At 43.3% G+C, this 16,617-nt stretch overlaps 1 protein-coding gene across 1 annotated transcript; it reads left to right on the top strand.

Moving 5' to 3' along the window:
- The first annotated feature begins 201 nt into the window (after nt 1-201).
- Nucleotides 202-7,121, top strand: NUP42 (nucleoporin 42). The gene is made up of 7 exons (XM_084215218.1): nt 202-317; nt 1,671-1,929; nt 2,600-2,694; nt 3,009-3,085; nt 4,926-5,012; nt 6,121-6,205; nt 6,342-7,121. Exons 1-7 carry the CDS (start codon nt 209-211, stop codon nt 6,956-6,958), a joined length of 1,329 nt encoding a protein of 442 aa, XP_084071344.1. The 5' UTR covers nt 202-208; the 3' UTR covers nt 6,959-7,121.
- The last annotated feature ends 9,496 nt before the right edge of the window (nt 7,122-16,617 follow it).

Genomic DNA, 16,617 nt, shown 5'->3' with positions numbered 1-16,617 from the left:
GACCGCAGGTCTGCAGGGCACAGATCACACCCGTGTTTGGCTGTATCAGCAGCTCGTTCCGGCGCTATCCCCGGCTCTGCCGGGATGCATGTGCCGGCCCGTCCCCTCCTCTCGCCGGCCCTGCCCGGGCCCGAGCCCGGCCCGGCCCCCGCGCGGGCCCGCCCGGCGCGCGCCCGCTGCGTCAGAGCCGCGCGACGGCGGGGCGGCCATGGGCGTCTGCCAGTTCTTCCTGCGCGGCTACTGCCGCTTCGGGGACCGCTGCTGGAACGAGCACCCCCGCGGTGCCCCGGGCCGCTCCGGGCCGCCCCCGGCCCACGGTACCCGCTCGGCGCCGGGACTGGGCGGGAGGGCGGGCTGGAGCCGGGGCTGCCCGTCCCGGGCGTTCCGTGCGGCCGCTGCCGGCGGGGGCTCCGGAGCAGAGCGGGCCGGGCGGGTGTCGGCGGCTGCCTCTGGCTCGGCACTCGGCGAGCTGAGCTCTGACCAAGGGCCTGGGGCACAGGTCCTGTGAGGAGCGGCCGAGGGTGCTGGGGGTGTTTGGCCTGGAGAAAAGGAGCCTCGGGGGCGGTTTATGGCTTTCTACAAGTGCCTGGAAGGAGGCTGTGGGCAGAAGAAGGTCGGTCTCTTCTCCCAGGCAACCAGGAGACACAGCCGTAAGCTGCAGCACGGGAGGTTTGCGTTGGGCATTCACAGAAAGGGTGACGAAACATTGGAATGGACTGCCCAGAGAGGTGGTGCAGTCACTCTCCCCGGAGGTGCTTGAGGAAAGACTGGATGTGGCACTGGTGCCGTGGTCTAGTTGTCAAGGTGCTGTTTGGTCATAGGTCTGTTTGGTCAAGGTGCTGTTTGGTTGAACTCTATGGTGTCAGACCTTTTTTTCCAACTTAATTGATCTTGTGATTCTGTGACTGTGGGATGTGCCACAAGGCAGTGGGAAAACGGCTTGGAAAACTGTCTCATGAGCAGCGAGCAAGTTTCCAGCAGCTGTGTGTTGTACCCAGTGAAGGCTGTTTCCATTCTCATCTGCTCTGGGTGTTTGGGAGCTTTGGGAAGGAAAGGGGCACGACAGAGAGCTGAGGGCTGCAGTGATGGCATGGCAGGAACTCACTGCAGCCTCTTGTCCTTATTCCTTCTGGAAGGAGGGTTGGGGTTTGCCTGTAACAACACACACAGGTGTGTCTGCGGTCTCAAGATGAAGCTCAGGAGCTCCCTGTGCTGGAGCAGAGCCCCTCACATAAGCTTATGGTACATCCAATTTAATCATTTTCTGCTGGCGTAATTACTTCATGAAACAACCTGAGCAAAACTGATCCAGCGTCTTTCTGCAGTGCCATGAGTTGTTGTTGGCACAGTGATGTAGTTGAAGGTGTCTCTGCTCATTAAGGCACAGGGGAGATCGAGCTAGATGACTTTTAAAGGAGCCTTCCAACCCAAACTGTTCCGTTTGAGAAGCAGGACTTGAGAGCTGCCCTGAGTAACTCACTAGTGAAACTGACTTAATAATGAGCTTAACTTATTAGGAAAAAACTATGTTTTAATTTCAAACTTTTTATTGCCACTGTAAGACTACTTACAGTTAAATACTTACTTTTTTTTTTTTTTTGGATGTTGATTCATATCTTAATGATTAAAAATTTCTGTTTGCTTTTTTGTTTTTTTGTTTTAATTGGCAGCTACTAGTGGAAGAGGAGGAGGAGGAGGAGGATGGGGTACTTCTAACCAGAGATACAGTAATGTTATCCAGCCGTCTTCCTTCAAATCTGATACATGGGGTGGCAGCAGAGATCATGGAAGAGGATTCTTTGGCTCCTCTGACTATGGATCGTCAGGCGGCAGCAGCAGAAATGCAGACTTTTCACAGAACAGGTTCTCTGCCTTAGCCAACAGTCAGAGTGTTGCTGATGGCTCTAAAGATGAAGAGGACAGACTTCTGTAAGTTACAGTCCTGTCTTACTGGAAGCATTTAGAATTAGCAGGTTGAAAGCTCACTGAATTCCTAGAGATAATGCAGAGGACAGGATCCTCTTTTTTTGAGATTTGTGAGTAGAAAGCTGGGACGTAGGAAGAAACAGAGAACATCACTTCATTTGGTTCTCTGGACTGATGCTGGCACGGGGAGGAAGTGATCCTTGTTTGGCACCTGGGCTGGGCAGACAGTCAACTGTGATATTAGTAAGATGGTGTGGTATTTAAATTGTGATCAGGAGGATAAGGAAAGAAACAGATTTCAGTGCTTGAAAATAAGAAATCAGAGCCCCTTTAAGAAAATGAATTGTTTTACTTGGTGTTTTGTCACTTCAGACAACGAATCTTTCTGCCAACAGCAAAGCTATTGGTTTCACAGAGGTGTATGTTACAAGTGGCCAGCACCTGCAGGGCAGGTACTGAGAAGCAACAGACTGATATTTCCCAAAGAAGCAAGGTTTCAGAAACACTTTCCATTACTTTTTTTAAGATCACATTAACAAAACACTTGGTTTTCATGGTAGCAGGTTTTTGACTAAATTTGGATTCAAACCAATTGTTTGAAGTGACTGTTACTGGTGCTTTTGGTTTGACCCTGCAATTTCACCTTCATCTGTGATTTTGTTTTGTTTATTAGTGAATGTGTAGTGAAAGACATGGAAATTTGGGAATCTTCTGGACAATGGATATTTTCATGTTATTCCCCAATGAAAGAAAAGCCAAATGTCTCAGGTAGGTAATGTTTCCAGTGTTGTATATTGCTGCTGTTGAGGATGTTTCTGTGACTTGCAACATTGGTGTACCTCTGAGCAACTATTTACAAGGTGATGATTTGCCTTGTGATACAACAGAAAGGATTATTAGTGGGTGGCAAATTCAGTTTGGAAGCTCACACCTCTGACGCTCTGTAATGAATCTTTTTTTGTCTCTGATTATAACTGTCTTAAGAGACACAATGTGTCAAGGTCCATGTCCTCATAACTGTAGAGAGCAGTTGGAAGTATCAATGTTTTCTTAGAGGTTTTTGACTATTCCTGTCCTTGCAGGCTTTTCAGATGTCTCGCCAGAAGAGCTGCGTGTGGAGTATTATGACAGCAGAGCAAACAATACCATTGCGAATTATGTAAGTATTTTTAAAATGTTGGCTGGTGTGGACAGTCTTGGGGCAGGACTTATTACTGTTCTTCAGGTAGCAACTCTTGATTCATTTATCTCCAACTCTAGGAAATGATCAGAATACCAAAATATTTTTCAATTCCTGTGCATCAGAGCAAATGCAAAAATATCTGCTAGACACTCCTTGACTGAATCTTGTCCTTGCTCCTGTGTGTTATTTGTAGAAGTTACTTAAACTTCTCCTGTCTCAGAAGTTTAATGCCTTATACACTGTTAGGCAGTTTGATTATTAATAGGTGGTTATTTGGTGCTTTAAATAGAATTTGAACTTGTTCTTTTACATACCTTTGTTGCAGGGAATTAATGATGAAAATAGCAGATACTTATTTTCTAGAAACAGATATGTGTATACTCATTTGGAAGTAAGGCATATGTTTTTATATAAAGCATCTCTCAGTGTGTATATATCATTCCTTCCTTCTAGTCCTGTCAATACCAAGGAAGCTAACAGAGTTTAGTCTTATGCCAGGAAAGAAATTGGGCTGTTGGACAGATGCAAGCACAAATTAATTCAAACTACATTGCACTCTTTCCTCTTCTTGGTTCTTTGTTACAGAAGAAATGGCTCTTGTCACCACTCTTTCATTTTTATAGAAGGGAGGCACATTATATTTTTTTTAAACTTCAATTAAAATAATAAACAACAACAACAACAAAAAAAAAAACAATCCACAGCTATATAAATAAATAAATAAATAGTGATCTCATCAAAGCAGAAAATGCAAGTTTTCCTATCTCTCAGTGTATAAATGATAACTGTATGATACAGTTCTCTTATAAGATATTTAAGTACAGCATGTCTTTTCCGTGTTTCTAGTCTTTAACTGGGTCAAAATCTGAATTTTTCCAGTTTGTTGTACAGGAGCAGATAACAAGCAACATGATCTTCCAGCATGTGACTAGACACAAAAGAATTATTGATGTTTGTGGTGTATGACTCTTTTGAAAAATGAAGGAATTTGTCTGCAAAAAGATTATTCATTCAATTTTTGCAGGCATTTGTGACACTAGGTGTTTTACTTGTTTAGGTTTTAGGGAAAATTCAAGTAGGCCAGGCATCAAATTAGGTGTGTTGCTAAACTTAAGTATAAATATAGAAAATTCAGGTTTGGAATTCCTGAAAGGTTGTTTGAAGACTTTTTAGGTTTTGCTTAATACTAAATCATAGTTTTCAAGACACAGATACCATTTATTGCTGCACTGTTCTGTCCTGTTATCTGATGGATCGCACTAAGGGGGTTGATTTACATTAAGGAAGTTAATTTCATCAAAAGTAACTATTTTAGGATGATACAATGTAACTGTTCTGAATTAAAGTGTTTTGAAAGTGGCTGGGTTTTTTTCTGAAAATGTGGAAGAAGCTAAGGTAAATCTTAGGACTTCAGCTTAGTGAGTGAGTGCATAAGTGGAAAGGCCAGATTGAAGAGTCTTTTTTCATATATATAAAACTTACATATCTTGCTTTGTGTCATTTTTTCCCAGAAGCCTCTAATTCAGAAAAAAAATAGAACTTGGATTTCAAAAGTCCCAGAACTTGTTTGAATGTTACTCCTATGTAAAGTAAAAGAGTTGATTTAAGGACAATAGTAAGAGAGTTTAAAAGAATTCTTTGTTAAAAACAAAGACGTCAGCACTTCACATTGAAGTTTCAGGAAAGAAAATATCTTATTGGGTTAATGAAATTGCTTTTCTAATTCTAGATATCTATTTTTCCCTTCAGTTGCCAGATGACTCTTTTGTTTTAAGTCTTCAGTAATAAAACCATGCTTTTATTTACCCCTTTTCAGATAGATGCTGTCCAAAAGTTAGCACTACAATGGAATTTTCGGCTACTTCAGTTGAAAGGTTTAAATGCATCAACAAAAGCATCTTTGGTAAGTGTTCATGAATTGCAACATGTCTCTGTGCCTGATGTAATTTTTAATGAAGTAATTTACACAGATGTTTAGTATGGCTAAAAAGACTTCTAACATGTGGCACTTGTGATGTGCCATCTGGGCATATTCTCTGGACTGCTGGAATCAGTGAATTCCAGGTGCTATTATAAACCCCTTCAGTGAACTGGGGAAACACATGCATAGGGATGGTGCCATGTTAGCAAGGCAGCAGCTGGATGCCACCTTTGGAATACTGTCATTGCAAGCCATGTGCAAACAACAACCAGAGCTTAAGTTTGGGATCTGGCTGTGTACATGACCAGGAAGAGGCCAATGCCCACCACAGCTTTTTTTCACATGTGCTGATGTTGAATCTTCCAAGAGAGGATCAGCAGACTGGACCAGAATTCCCCTCCAGGACACCTTAGGATAAATGGAGTATTTGGCCAATGCCAGAATTGAGGGATAGGTGGGAGAGAAGCCCTTTGGATACCATTTGAAGATAGGAGGAATCCTTGGTCCTGGGAAGGTGACAAACACTTGTGAATGGAGAAGGTTTTCCAGAAGCAAATGCCGGAGTTCAAGCCCATATGAAATAATCAGGGAGGCAGAGGAAGTGGCTCTGTTTGAGTGCAGTCTGCATGAAGTGCAGGGAAGGTTGAGTAATGTGATCCCAGCCCTTGGTCTGTTCAGTGCTGAAGTGGACAAGCAGGCTTTGGGCTTTACCACAGACACAGATGTGCTGAGGACAGAGAACAGAGTGAGTCAAAGCTGTGCCCTAAATACAGACCTGGAGCACAACCTGGAATTGTAAGAGGTGAGAGTGAGAGCTCCCAGAGGGGATCAGGTCATTGAGTATCAGGCAAAATCAATCCATTGTAACAGATTTGCATTTCTGGAGGGTTTTACAGAGAACAGCATGGATGGCCTTAGAGCCCCTGAAGCACTGCAAGAACAGGCAGTTGTGAGGAGTGATCACTGTCCAGCGTGGTTGGAGTTGGGTTCAGTAGGACTGGGCAGCTTTGGTTTTGTTTCAACTAGTTGCTGAGAGAGAGTTCCCTATTTTGGGATCTAGTTTCCATGTATGTCTCTGGATTTTTTTCAGCTCTCTGCTTTCAAGGCCACGGGCACTCAAGCAGCTCCTGCCTTTGGAATGGGAGGACAGCAAACCTCAGGCTTTGGGCTGTCAAGTAAGTTCCCGTTCTAAGAGCCAAAACATTTACACATTTTCTGTAGTTTGCTGCTGCATCTTTGAAATACAGCAGTGGTTTAGTGTCCCTGGGGTACCAATTCTAATATTTTTTTTTGTCAATTCTCTGCTTGCAGGCTTTCCTGTGAGCAGCAGCAGCAGCAGCACCAGTGCCAGCAGTTTCTCCTTTAAAGCCAGTTCCAGCCTCATCAGTTCAGCATCATCTGGGAGCGGCCCTGCTGCTGGGAGCTCTTCTGCTGCTGCTGCAAACCCTCCTGCATTTGGGACAGCATCCTCTCCTAGCACTCCCCAGTCCGTGGGCTTTGGCAGCCCGGCCGCTCCATCGGCAGCCTCCTTCTCCTTTAAAGCAGCTGCCACGGCTGGTGGCTTTGGGACTTCTGGCTTCTCAGGCTTTGGCAGTGCTTCTGCTGGGAACTCTGCAAGCACCACTCCAGCAGCCTTTGGAGCCTTTGGTGCCACCGTAGCCCCTTCTGGCTCACCCTCCCTTGGCGCTTTATTTGGACAGAGCAGCAGTGCCTCTGCACATCCTGTCACCTCAGCGTCTGCTGCAGCCACCAACTCCAGCCCTGCCTCAGAGAAGTTATTCACTCCCAAGAGCGAACTGTCAGCTGAAGAGTGGCAACAGTTTGAAGCCAAGGAGTTCACAATTGGAAAGATTCCTCTGAAGCCACCACCATTAGAACTTTTAAATGCTTTCGACCTTTTAAGTTTATTCAAAAGTAACATGTTTTGAAATGAAATACAATGCTACTTTTAACTTTTGTTTCATCTCTCAAGTTTCCTGCAGGAATAAAATTGCAAGTATAAACATGTGGACTGTATTTTATAATTTCTTGCTTATTTCGGCACGGGCTTTTTACATCTGAGAAATGAATTTTTGAAAATAAAATGGAATATTTCCTTCTATTTGTTGTCCTGTGAAATTCTGCAGAAATACTGTTTATAAAAATGTTGTGTCAAAAGAAACAGTGCTTCAGTCAAGTATTCACAGCCTACTGTGAATGGAACCCTAGAAAGACACATGCAGTACAAGTACTTTTTGTTGGACAGCCTTTTCTTATGCCTCTTCAAAGGTTTGTGCCGTATTGGAGGACTGTGTTGAGAGAAAGGAATGGCTTCAGCGTGGTCTGTGCCACACTACACTTTTCTGCCCCCTGGGAGCCAGTTCCTGTGCCAGTTGACACAATTCAGCTGTTGCTCAGTAGTTTTGCCTGAGGTCACCAAGCCTGCAGGAATATCATATACAGCCCTGAAACTATTCATCCTGTAGAAGGAGCTTGTGGGTTGTTGTGTTGGTGCCTCTTAGGTGAAACTTTGCAAGCAATAGCAAAACTGCCTTTCGGTGAATGATGTCAGGTTCTCAAAACTTGATGGGTGCAGATACTAACATTACCTCTTCTGAAGTCATGATGTTAAGGGATCAGTTTTGTTGCCAAGATGCTCTAAAGCAGGAGTCAGGAGTCTTCCAGAGGATATCCTAGACTCAGGGAAGAACAGTTGCTCTTGACCAGGCCCTCCCCTTCGTAGTCTATAATTGCCAGACCTCATCTTTAAGAGGAAAGCAAAAGTTTACTTCAGGATACACATCACTAAATCAGTGGTTTCTTTAACACTTGTCATAGATAAGATTTCAGTCCTCAGTATGGATCTCGTGGTGCTACATAAAACTTCACCTGTGTCGTGTATCTGACCATGGGTGCATCAGAGTCTGGCTTGCTAAAAGAGTGGGAATGACTGGAACAACATCTAGAATGGTAGGCTGGAGTAGGCACTCTGCAGCCTTCATGGATATCCAGGTTCCTCAGTGTGTGCTCAGTGCACATGCAGCAGAAATTGCAGGTGTTACATATCCCAGCAGCATGTTACTGCTAAACTGCTCTAGGAGCTTCTCAGGCTTAAAAGTGAGCATGTGCTGTTTTAAATTGAAGCATTTTGCTTTAAGAAAAAAAAAAAGCCATAAAAATCTGGATATTCTTCTGCACACACCCAAACAGTATTGGCTTGATGTTCTCAAGCATCCTTCTAACTTATGGAGACCTAGAGGAAGAAGGGAATTTTTAAGTATTAGGTCACATTGCCATTAATAAACAAAGATTAGGTGAGGTATTCCTAATTCTGATGACTAGAAATAAAAAAGTTTGGTCAACTGTGGTTTTTAAAATCATCTCCTCACCCTTAAAGTTGTTTTTAAAATTACTGTTACAGAGGTACTAAGATTTGGTGTTTTCACAAATGGGCTTCTGAAAAGATGGCAGAGAGCAGTGTGATATAACTTACCTGGCAAAAGGCAGGCTGGGTGTTTGGCTGCAGAAGTAGGGATGAGGATAGGACAGAAGAGAAGGGAATAATATTACTCTAGGGGGCTCACTAAACTGCAGAAAATAGGCAACGATTTATTAGACCAAATCTATCCCAATATTTGCTCTGTGTTTCCTTTTTTTTTTTTTTTTTTTGGTGTTTGTCCTTTTCTCCTTTTGGTATACTTTATATCAAAGTTGGTTGCAAGCACAATGGAGGCTAAATAATACCTTCTATTAGCTACAATTCATTTTTTTAACTTCTCCTTTTTGCAACTGTTTTTGTTTGTTTGTTTAGTATATAGCTGCTCCCCAGAAAGTGATAATATTGTGGTCTGGCATATGAAAAACATATATAGATAGGGTGGCAGCAAACTCACAGATGTCACTTACTGTATTTTGATTTAGAACAGGAAACATGAGGTGAGTGTCCAAGCAAAGATGTGTAATGTTCTGATTAGCTGAAAATCTTGGTCTGTGAAGTAGGCTGGAACATTCAAGCTCCATGTGATATTTTCAAGGACTTCCCTTACTTTGAAATAACAGGATTTATGAGTCACTGAAATTCCTGCAGTGTGGTGCAAAGAACTAATTTGAAGAATGAAGTTTTGGTTTTCAAGATATCCTGGATTAATCCCCAGACAGCAGCACTTGAGGCTCGCTGTATACAGGAGAAAAACCCTCTGCTACCCCAGCTGAGGAAGCAACCCAGCATCTAACAAATGGAATTTTCTCTGCCCTTTTTCCTCACATACTAGCAGCATTGGCAGATCTCAAAATGCAATTAAACATATAAGAAGGAAAAGAAAAGGAACCCGTGAACCTCAGAAAGCATTACAAACAATTAGGCCTTAAAATTGAAACACCACAGTAGCCCCATGCTCTGTAGTCTCAGCATGTGCAGCAGCAAGTGCCATGGTAGCCTTACACTGGAATGAGAGATGATGGACTGCAAATAATCAGCTGAGTGGATTTGAGCCTCAGAGAACAAGCTAAGGGCACCCACAACAATAAATTAACAACGACCAGAAGGCTGAGGAAAGAAGAGCTTTCATAAATGTGCCTGGGGAGGGAAAGGAATATGAAAATCCTATTAATACAGGAACACTGAATTGAGATTGATAAGACTGAAATGGTGGAAATCTATTTAAAAAGTACTCGAAATGAGGGATGGTTGAAAATCAATAAGGATGTCATGCAGTAGCTGATGAAAACAAGTAAGAAAATGTTTGTGAAATGTGAGCTTACTGCAGCATAGTGGGAGTCCAGATAATTTGCTGTACGGGTCAGTAAGGGAATCAGATAATGGACTTGCTACAGTTTTGGTAAGTGATATCACTCAGATAAGTGACAGAACACCAGGGATTTGCTAGCAGACCAAGGAAAAAACATACCTCAGCAAGCAAAGGTACTCAATTTGTTGACAGTTACAAATAATTTGAGGAGATTGCAAAAACAGATCAACCGGCTTTTAGTAAGGCATTTGATACAAGCATTTAGGAGGTTTCAGAGGTTTATGTGACTGTGATTAGGGTTAGTGATTAATCAGAAACATCTATGAGTGAACACTTGTTTCTAGTCCACCTCCCATATCCTAATGTAGAAGATAGAGATTTACCTGAGCAACAGTGGAGGAAAAAAGCCACAAATTCTATTTAGACAATTTGTCTAAATTGATATCAATTTAAGTAGCTAGCTGATTATATTTGACCTCATATAAGCCTAATGGAAGTTGAAGGAAAAGTCTGGACTACTATTGTTCAGCGAGTGGGAGCAAACTGTGGAGTAGAAAGGTGCTGACAGTGAGATCTGAAGCCATGCTGGTTCAGATCAGGGAAATGTAGTTTGAGCTGTAGGAATCTCCTATAGCTACAGTAATGCTGTGCTTAGTTCTGAGCCTGCAACTGCCAGAGAGCTGCAAGATGAATAGAAGGAGATTCAGAGTGCAAGCAAAGCCCTTGGAAATAAGAATTCAGGAGGCAACTTGAGAGCTGAATATTTACTGCTTGGTGAAAGCAGAGCCTGCAACATGCAATGACTGTTTTTGAAAGGGTGCCCTCTCAGGAAGGAGGAAACAGGACTTTTCTAGTAACCAGAATATTGCACTATTTTCACAGACTTGTCTTAGACAGGCAGTTTCCCACCTGGAAAAGTCCTGTTCTACACCTCTCAAGTTTTTGGTTGACCAAGCCAACCTAAACATGAGAACCAAGTCCCTGCTTGTCAGGACTAACAGCGCATGTCCTCAGGGATGCAGCAGTCAGCACAAGTAGGTTTGATCAGTTCCTTTGAACCAAAATACATCAATACTTTCACAGAGAGTGACAGGGTTGCAACACTGAGCATTTGGGGCAGGGAGCTCTATGTCCCTGTCACCTGTCCTGGGAATGATTCAGGGTGCTGGCCATAAAGAGGGAACTTCACTGATTTTAAAGAGGCAGGTTAACTCTCTAACCCTGGGAGTGAATATGCCTCTTGGTCTTGAAACTCTTACTTGCAATTGCCTGGTTCTCCTGTTAAGAATAGCTAAGTAAAAAGCCACAGTTGTTCTTAGCAGCTCAGCCTTAGGCAATATGCTTATTTAATCTCCAACACCCTTGCAAATTTTCAGTATCATGCAACAGGCTCCTTGGTGGGACTTACTCCCTTGCAAAAAAAAAAAAAAAAAAACCAAAAAAACAAAGCCAGATCTTAAAATGGAGGGAAGAAGAGCAAGAAGAACAAGACTTAAATGTCAGTATGCTGATGCACATTTTTGTTCAGGTATATGGATTGCTTTGTCTTTCCTCCACAGCCAGGAGGATTTGTTCTTACCGTGTACATGAGGGACATAAGAAACAAGTTTTATGCCTTTCCCCTTCCAGCAAGCAGGTCTGTTACGTTGCTAATTGCATGGCAGCCATCAGAAATGCAATCTGGTGGTTTTAAAGTACCGGCAGCAATTATATCCTGTTCCACCTGAATTTCTATTTTGTTGTGGCAGTGGGTTCTTAGCAAACTAAATTCATTCTGGGCAACATCAAGGAAGAACATTCTGTTCTTCAATGGAGCCTTATCTTTGCAAGTCACATGAAATATTCCCATTGCATATGCCCTACAAACTAACTAGATTAGTTTTAATTATACCAAATAAACCAACCCTCCTGTGTGAATCAAACAAGCAACATTTGCATGTAAAACCATGTCACATCACATTTAAGAGGAGACTGAGGCACAGTTTTGATCTCTGACAGCTTTTCTACAGAGAAAAGGCTACCCAATGCTGTGGTGGTTTTCTGACGAGCATCTGTGCATCTCTGGCTTGTGATGCACTTCAGTATTAAAGCACTCTTTATAAGCCTGTGAAATTCTGTTATTACAGTTTACTTCTGCAAGTACGGCTTCTCTTGAAGTATCTGCAATGATTAAATAGAACTAAAAGAATATAAAACTGAAATAAAAGTTTATAACCATGGGTTGCATTAAATAAAATTAAAAAAAAGGCTGGTATCACTTACTGTTCCTGTAGGATAAATGGACAATAGATGAGGTGGAGAAGAGCCTTCTGTACTCAGGTTACATGAACTCTTTGGGGCAGAAGAGAGCCTTCAGCATTCTCCCATAGCCTTGTTCAGGAGCTCCCACGGGCTGGGGGCCAACAGGCCCTTGCAAAGTGAAGCACTGCTTGAACTTCACCCCAGGAGCTTGGCAGAGCCTAAAAGAGAGCCCCAGCCTGCAGGCAGACCTGCCTGACTTGAGATAAGGCCTTTTCAAATTTTACTGCAGATCCTTCTGCCTGGAGTCTGTTTCAGGCATCTCTGTCTCTGTCTAACCTACCTGACTTGCTGGAGACTGATTTCTTTACTCCCTGCCCTGTGTGCCTCCCAATCCCCCAAGCTCTTGCACACAAGGTCCCCTGCGTTTGCACACATGCACTAGTGACTTCCTCAGCCTCCCTGTGCAGGTTTTGCAGAGGGAAATGGCCACCAGGAACCCCTCCTCTCCACAAGTCTCTGCCTCTGAGTCTGTGTGGGAACTCACATGATATCAGGACAGAGTATTCAGGACTTGAGACATCTCCAAGCCAGCCTGAGCACCCAGGCGGGGCTGGACATCACAGAGGGTGCTGATACAGCTCCAGCATGACCTGCCTTTCCAGCTGGGGCTGTTTCAAGGTTCTGTCCCATCAGTGCCCTTTGCTCACATATTCAAACTCCCTATCACTGGCATTTCTAGCAAAATGATTCCCACTTAACCTTTGATCATGCTCTATAACCACTGCTGAGCTCCTCCTGCCTGTTCTTCCCTGACAGCTGCCTCTGCCTGCACTTCTCAGGAGTAATCCATCTGGAAACTCAGGGGTGCTAAAGCTCCTCCCTGACCCTGACAGGAGAGTGCTTCTGCTTCTCCAGGCACCTGTCCCAAACACATCTAAAGGTTTCTTTTTTCCCAAAGAACACTGATACAGTGATGTACTTTCCTTCTGGCTTGTGCTTGTCCCCCACCCTTCAGTGCACTGAGGACAGAGAGGGCACTACATTTTGTCATCCATCAGGTGTACAACGCAGGAAAGGAGAAGGCACCTCTGGGCCTCCACACAGGAATTACTGTAGTCTGTCTGCAAACAGTTGCTTAATTGTTTGTGTCTGATAACAATCAAATTAACTTTCTCCTATTTTTCCCTTCTGAGCATTGCTGTACCGAAGATGAGGAAAAGACAGGAGAAAAAGGGCACAAAATACTCAGGCAAGTTTGCTGAAATTCATGATACTGTCAGGGAAAAAACACAGACACCCTAACTTCGGGTTGCATGGCTGAAACACAAGCCCATCCTCCTTTTCATAGCAAAGCTTCAGAGCAGCCCCTATCAAGAGCGCACATGATACAAGTAACACCAGCAATCTAAGTTAGTTCTTGCAGAAGGAAATACATATGGTTGCCAATAATAGGTCCACACTGAAGTAACCAAGGTATGTTGGACACCTGATGATGTATAAGGCTGTCCTGTCTGTTGAAAAAACCCAAGGATCTCTCTCTGACCTTTTCGTATGTATTTATCTACTTTGTTTTAGAAAAACATTGGGTAACATTAAAGACACCAGCAGAGCGTCTCACTATTACAGACAGCATTGAAGAACAAACAAATAAATGCACAAAAAACTCGTGATCACAGCTGAAATAAACTGGTTCTGGCAGCAAACTTCTACTTAAGTGGTCACTGGACAGATTCCATCCTTACGATGATCTATTTTGAGAAGGTTTATTCTTCCAACAATAACAGAAACAGTCACGAACAGAGGGAGTCCTATAAAGTAAATAAAGAGTATATGAGAACAATATGTGATGTTTTTGTTGTTGTTGTTTTTAAAAAAATCTGTTGGTGTGTGTGTGATTGAAATTTATAGCTGCGCATCCAAAATAATTTACTTAGAAGTCTGTGTCTATAGCAGCACTTGGTGTAGAGGAAGAGGAAATAAATTGCATTTTAGAGCGTTCCCACCTCTGATGCCGGGCCTGGATGATTCACACAGCCCTGGAGGTCAGCCAGGGGACTCAGAAGCCACAAAGCCCCAGTGCACAGTGTGCATCTCCCGTGCTCTGCTCAGCTCTCACAGGCCCTCAGTGTGGACTCATCCTTAGAGAAGATGCCCCGGGGTTGTGGTGCTGGCTGTTATCCATCTGAAAAATTCCCCATGAACGCAGGACTCCCAAATACCAGTTTTAGTCTCTGACATAGAGCACAGGAGCCAGGAAACTGCTGAGGTCCAATCCATTATGCTCTCTGATTTATATCCAAATTACTCAATTTTAGCAGGTTTCCTAAAAAAAATCATACCATCTGATCCTCTGTCTGTGGCTCCCTCTGCGCCAGTCTTTTTTTTTTTAACCCCACAGCAAATTTTCAGGAAATTAATTTTCAAAGATGACCATAGTCTCATAGCTATAGTAAGAATTGGCAAGGAAGGAAAAGCAGGCTAAACTCTGCTAAAAGCAGGCTAAACTCCGCAGCTATGAATGCTGTTAGCAACTGGCTGGCTGATCAGCACACATGGAAATCTGGTATCCAGAGTAGTTTACCAGACTTTTGCCTCACTGGGGTATTAAAGAGGACAAAGGGCATCAAACTATAGGAAACTAGGTTTCATACACACATTCTGTGGCTCAAAACCATCTTGTTTCAAGTATCAAAGCAAGATTCTTCCATGTTCAAACATGAAGTTAACCAAGGAACAAGGTGCTACGTAAGTCCAGATGTAAAAGAACCAAAGCTCATGACTTCACCGTGGGAACTGCCAACTTGCTGCCAGTTTCATATTTAATGGAAATCAATGAAATTATGCATGATCCAAGAGCTTTGCAAATGGACCTCAAGTGTCCTCTCCCAGGATTCTTGGGATCCTGCCATTGTAGAACTTCCCAGCCTCCCAGAACTTAGGAGAAAAACAGGATCATTGCAGAAGAGCTTCTACGATGAAGCAGAAACCATGAATGATCTTTCACTTCAACGAAACTGGAAATAACAATCTGATTAAAATAAAACTATTATTATTACATTTTTTGCCTTCTGATCAGTTTATGGAAATAATTGTGCATGAACCCATTAGTGTATCACTAACCTTTTATCCTGTCATATGACACAATATATTAATTTGCTTGCTCTTTCATTTGGCAGAGAATGGCATTTCTGCCAAAGCATATGAAAATTTTCAAGACATTTCACATATCCTGATTATTTTGAAGAAACTGCTGGCTCTGTTCAGCTGAGGAAATTTGCCTATTCATTCATCTTCTAATCTTAAATGCAACTTACTCCATAAGACTTAAGGTACAGGAGAGTGAGATTGTGACTGAACAAATCCTGACAATAAGAGGTGTTTTTCCCTCACACACAGCAGGCAGAAGAAGCCCCAACAGCCAATGATTGCCTCCATTCAAACTGTAGAGACTTGCCATGCATCAGTATATGGAGCCTCCTTTATTCCACAGGGCAACCACAGCCCCCTGAAAAGGATCCAAAACATTCAAGGCAACCCGAGTGTGAGTAAGAATATTTAAACTCACCAGTAAACTGAAGCTTGGGCAGACTCCAGAGCGTGGCTCAGATGGGCTTTTCACAGGAAACACCTCTGAACAGTAATCACAAGTCCTCTTGCATGATGCAGCTTCTGCCTGTTTATATCCCATCATCTCCAGATAGGGATTTAGTTATCATATAAGGCTTGGCAAAACTTTTGAAACAGTCAGGCAAGAGTTCACCCATTCAAGTGTAAGAGAAAGCAAAGAGTACAAAACCAGCAGATCAAGCCTTCATCCCTCTGGAATACCTTCACTACCAGGGGACAGAACCTCCTTCCTGCCTGCTTCAGCTGTGGCCCATTATAGCCTGAGAGGGTAAAAGAAAGGAAGCAGGTGTTGGGAATGATTGTGAGAAAAGGATGACACTGGAAGTTTGCTTGGGTCCCCAGCAGGGAGGGGATGGGATCCCTCTGCACCTTCTCCTCTGTGTCCTGGCTCACCAAAGTGTTGCCCTAACCGTACAAAAAAGGCACACCGCTCTCGTTCTCTGCTGCCACGCTCTCCCTGCCCCCAGGTGCTGTTATTGGCCAAACTGAAACCCACCAAAGAGTCCCTGCTGCCCTGTGGCTGCCAGAAGAGCTTGGGTTAATACAAGAGCGCCCTTTGCTTGCAATTAATGGATCATACAGGTAATAGGAAAGGGCTAAGTCGGGTTGCATTTGTCCAGGACCCCAAAGCTGGCGTGGTGGAAGACTGGCCGAGCCAAGGTTGTACTGCAGAACCACAAGAGCACATGAAAATGCTCCTGCAGTTCTGGTGCTTGGCTGCCTGGATGGTCATTACACAGTCATGAAATGCTTAGCACAAAGCAGTGGTAGCTGATTATGCCTGCTAAATACTGCTGTGGTTCCAGCACTAAGTGGTTCTATTAGCAAGTTCGTTTTGCCAGTTCTTAATTGCAGTGAAACTTGGGAAGATAAAAACATCAAAGGAATCCTTTTAGCTAACCAGATAAGTCTTGTCTTTATTCCTATGACCTTTTAAAATTTCTCACCCTATTCAATTTGAAAACCTCCTGTAGGCTGTTAGAATTTAAATT

This window comes from Fringilla coelebs (assembly GCF_963513975.1).
Source record: "Fringilla coelebs genome assembly, chromosome: 1".
NCBI classification, from domain to species: Eukaryota; Metazoa; Chordata; class Aves; order Passeriformes; family Fringillidae; genus Fringilla; species Fringilla coelebs.
Note: the sequence above shows the minus strand (reverse complement) of the source record. Positions and strands in the feature narration are given on the sequence as shown.

Bases quoted from the DNA above. Each gene is read 5' to 3' on its own strand.
- NUP42 (XM_084215218.1), top strand. From the start codon at position 209: ATGGGCGTCTGCCAGTTCTTCCTGCGCGGCTACTGCCGCTTCGGGGAC. The intron at 1,930-2,599 runs GTAAGTTACAGT...TTTGTTTATTAG, and splicing joins GATGAAGAGGACAGACTTCT to TGAATGTGTAGTGAAAGACA. The intron at 6,206-6,341 runs GTAAGTTCCCGT...CTCTGCTTGCAG, and splicing joins CTCAGGCTTTGGGCTGTCAA to GCTTTCCTGTGAGCAGCAGC.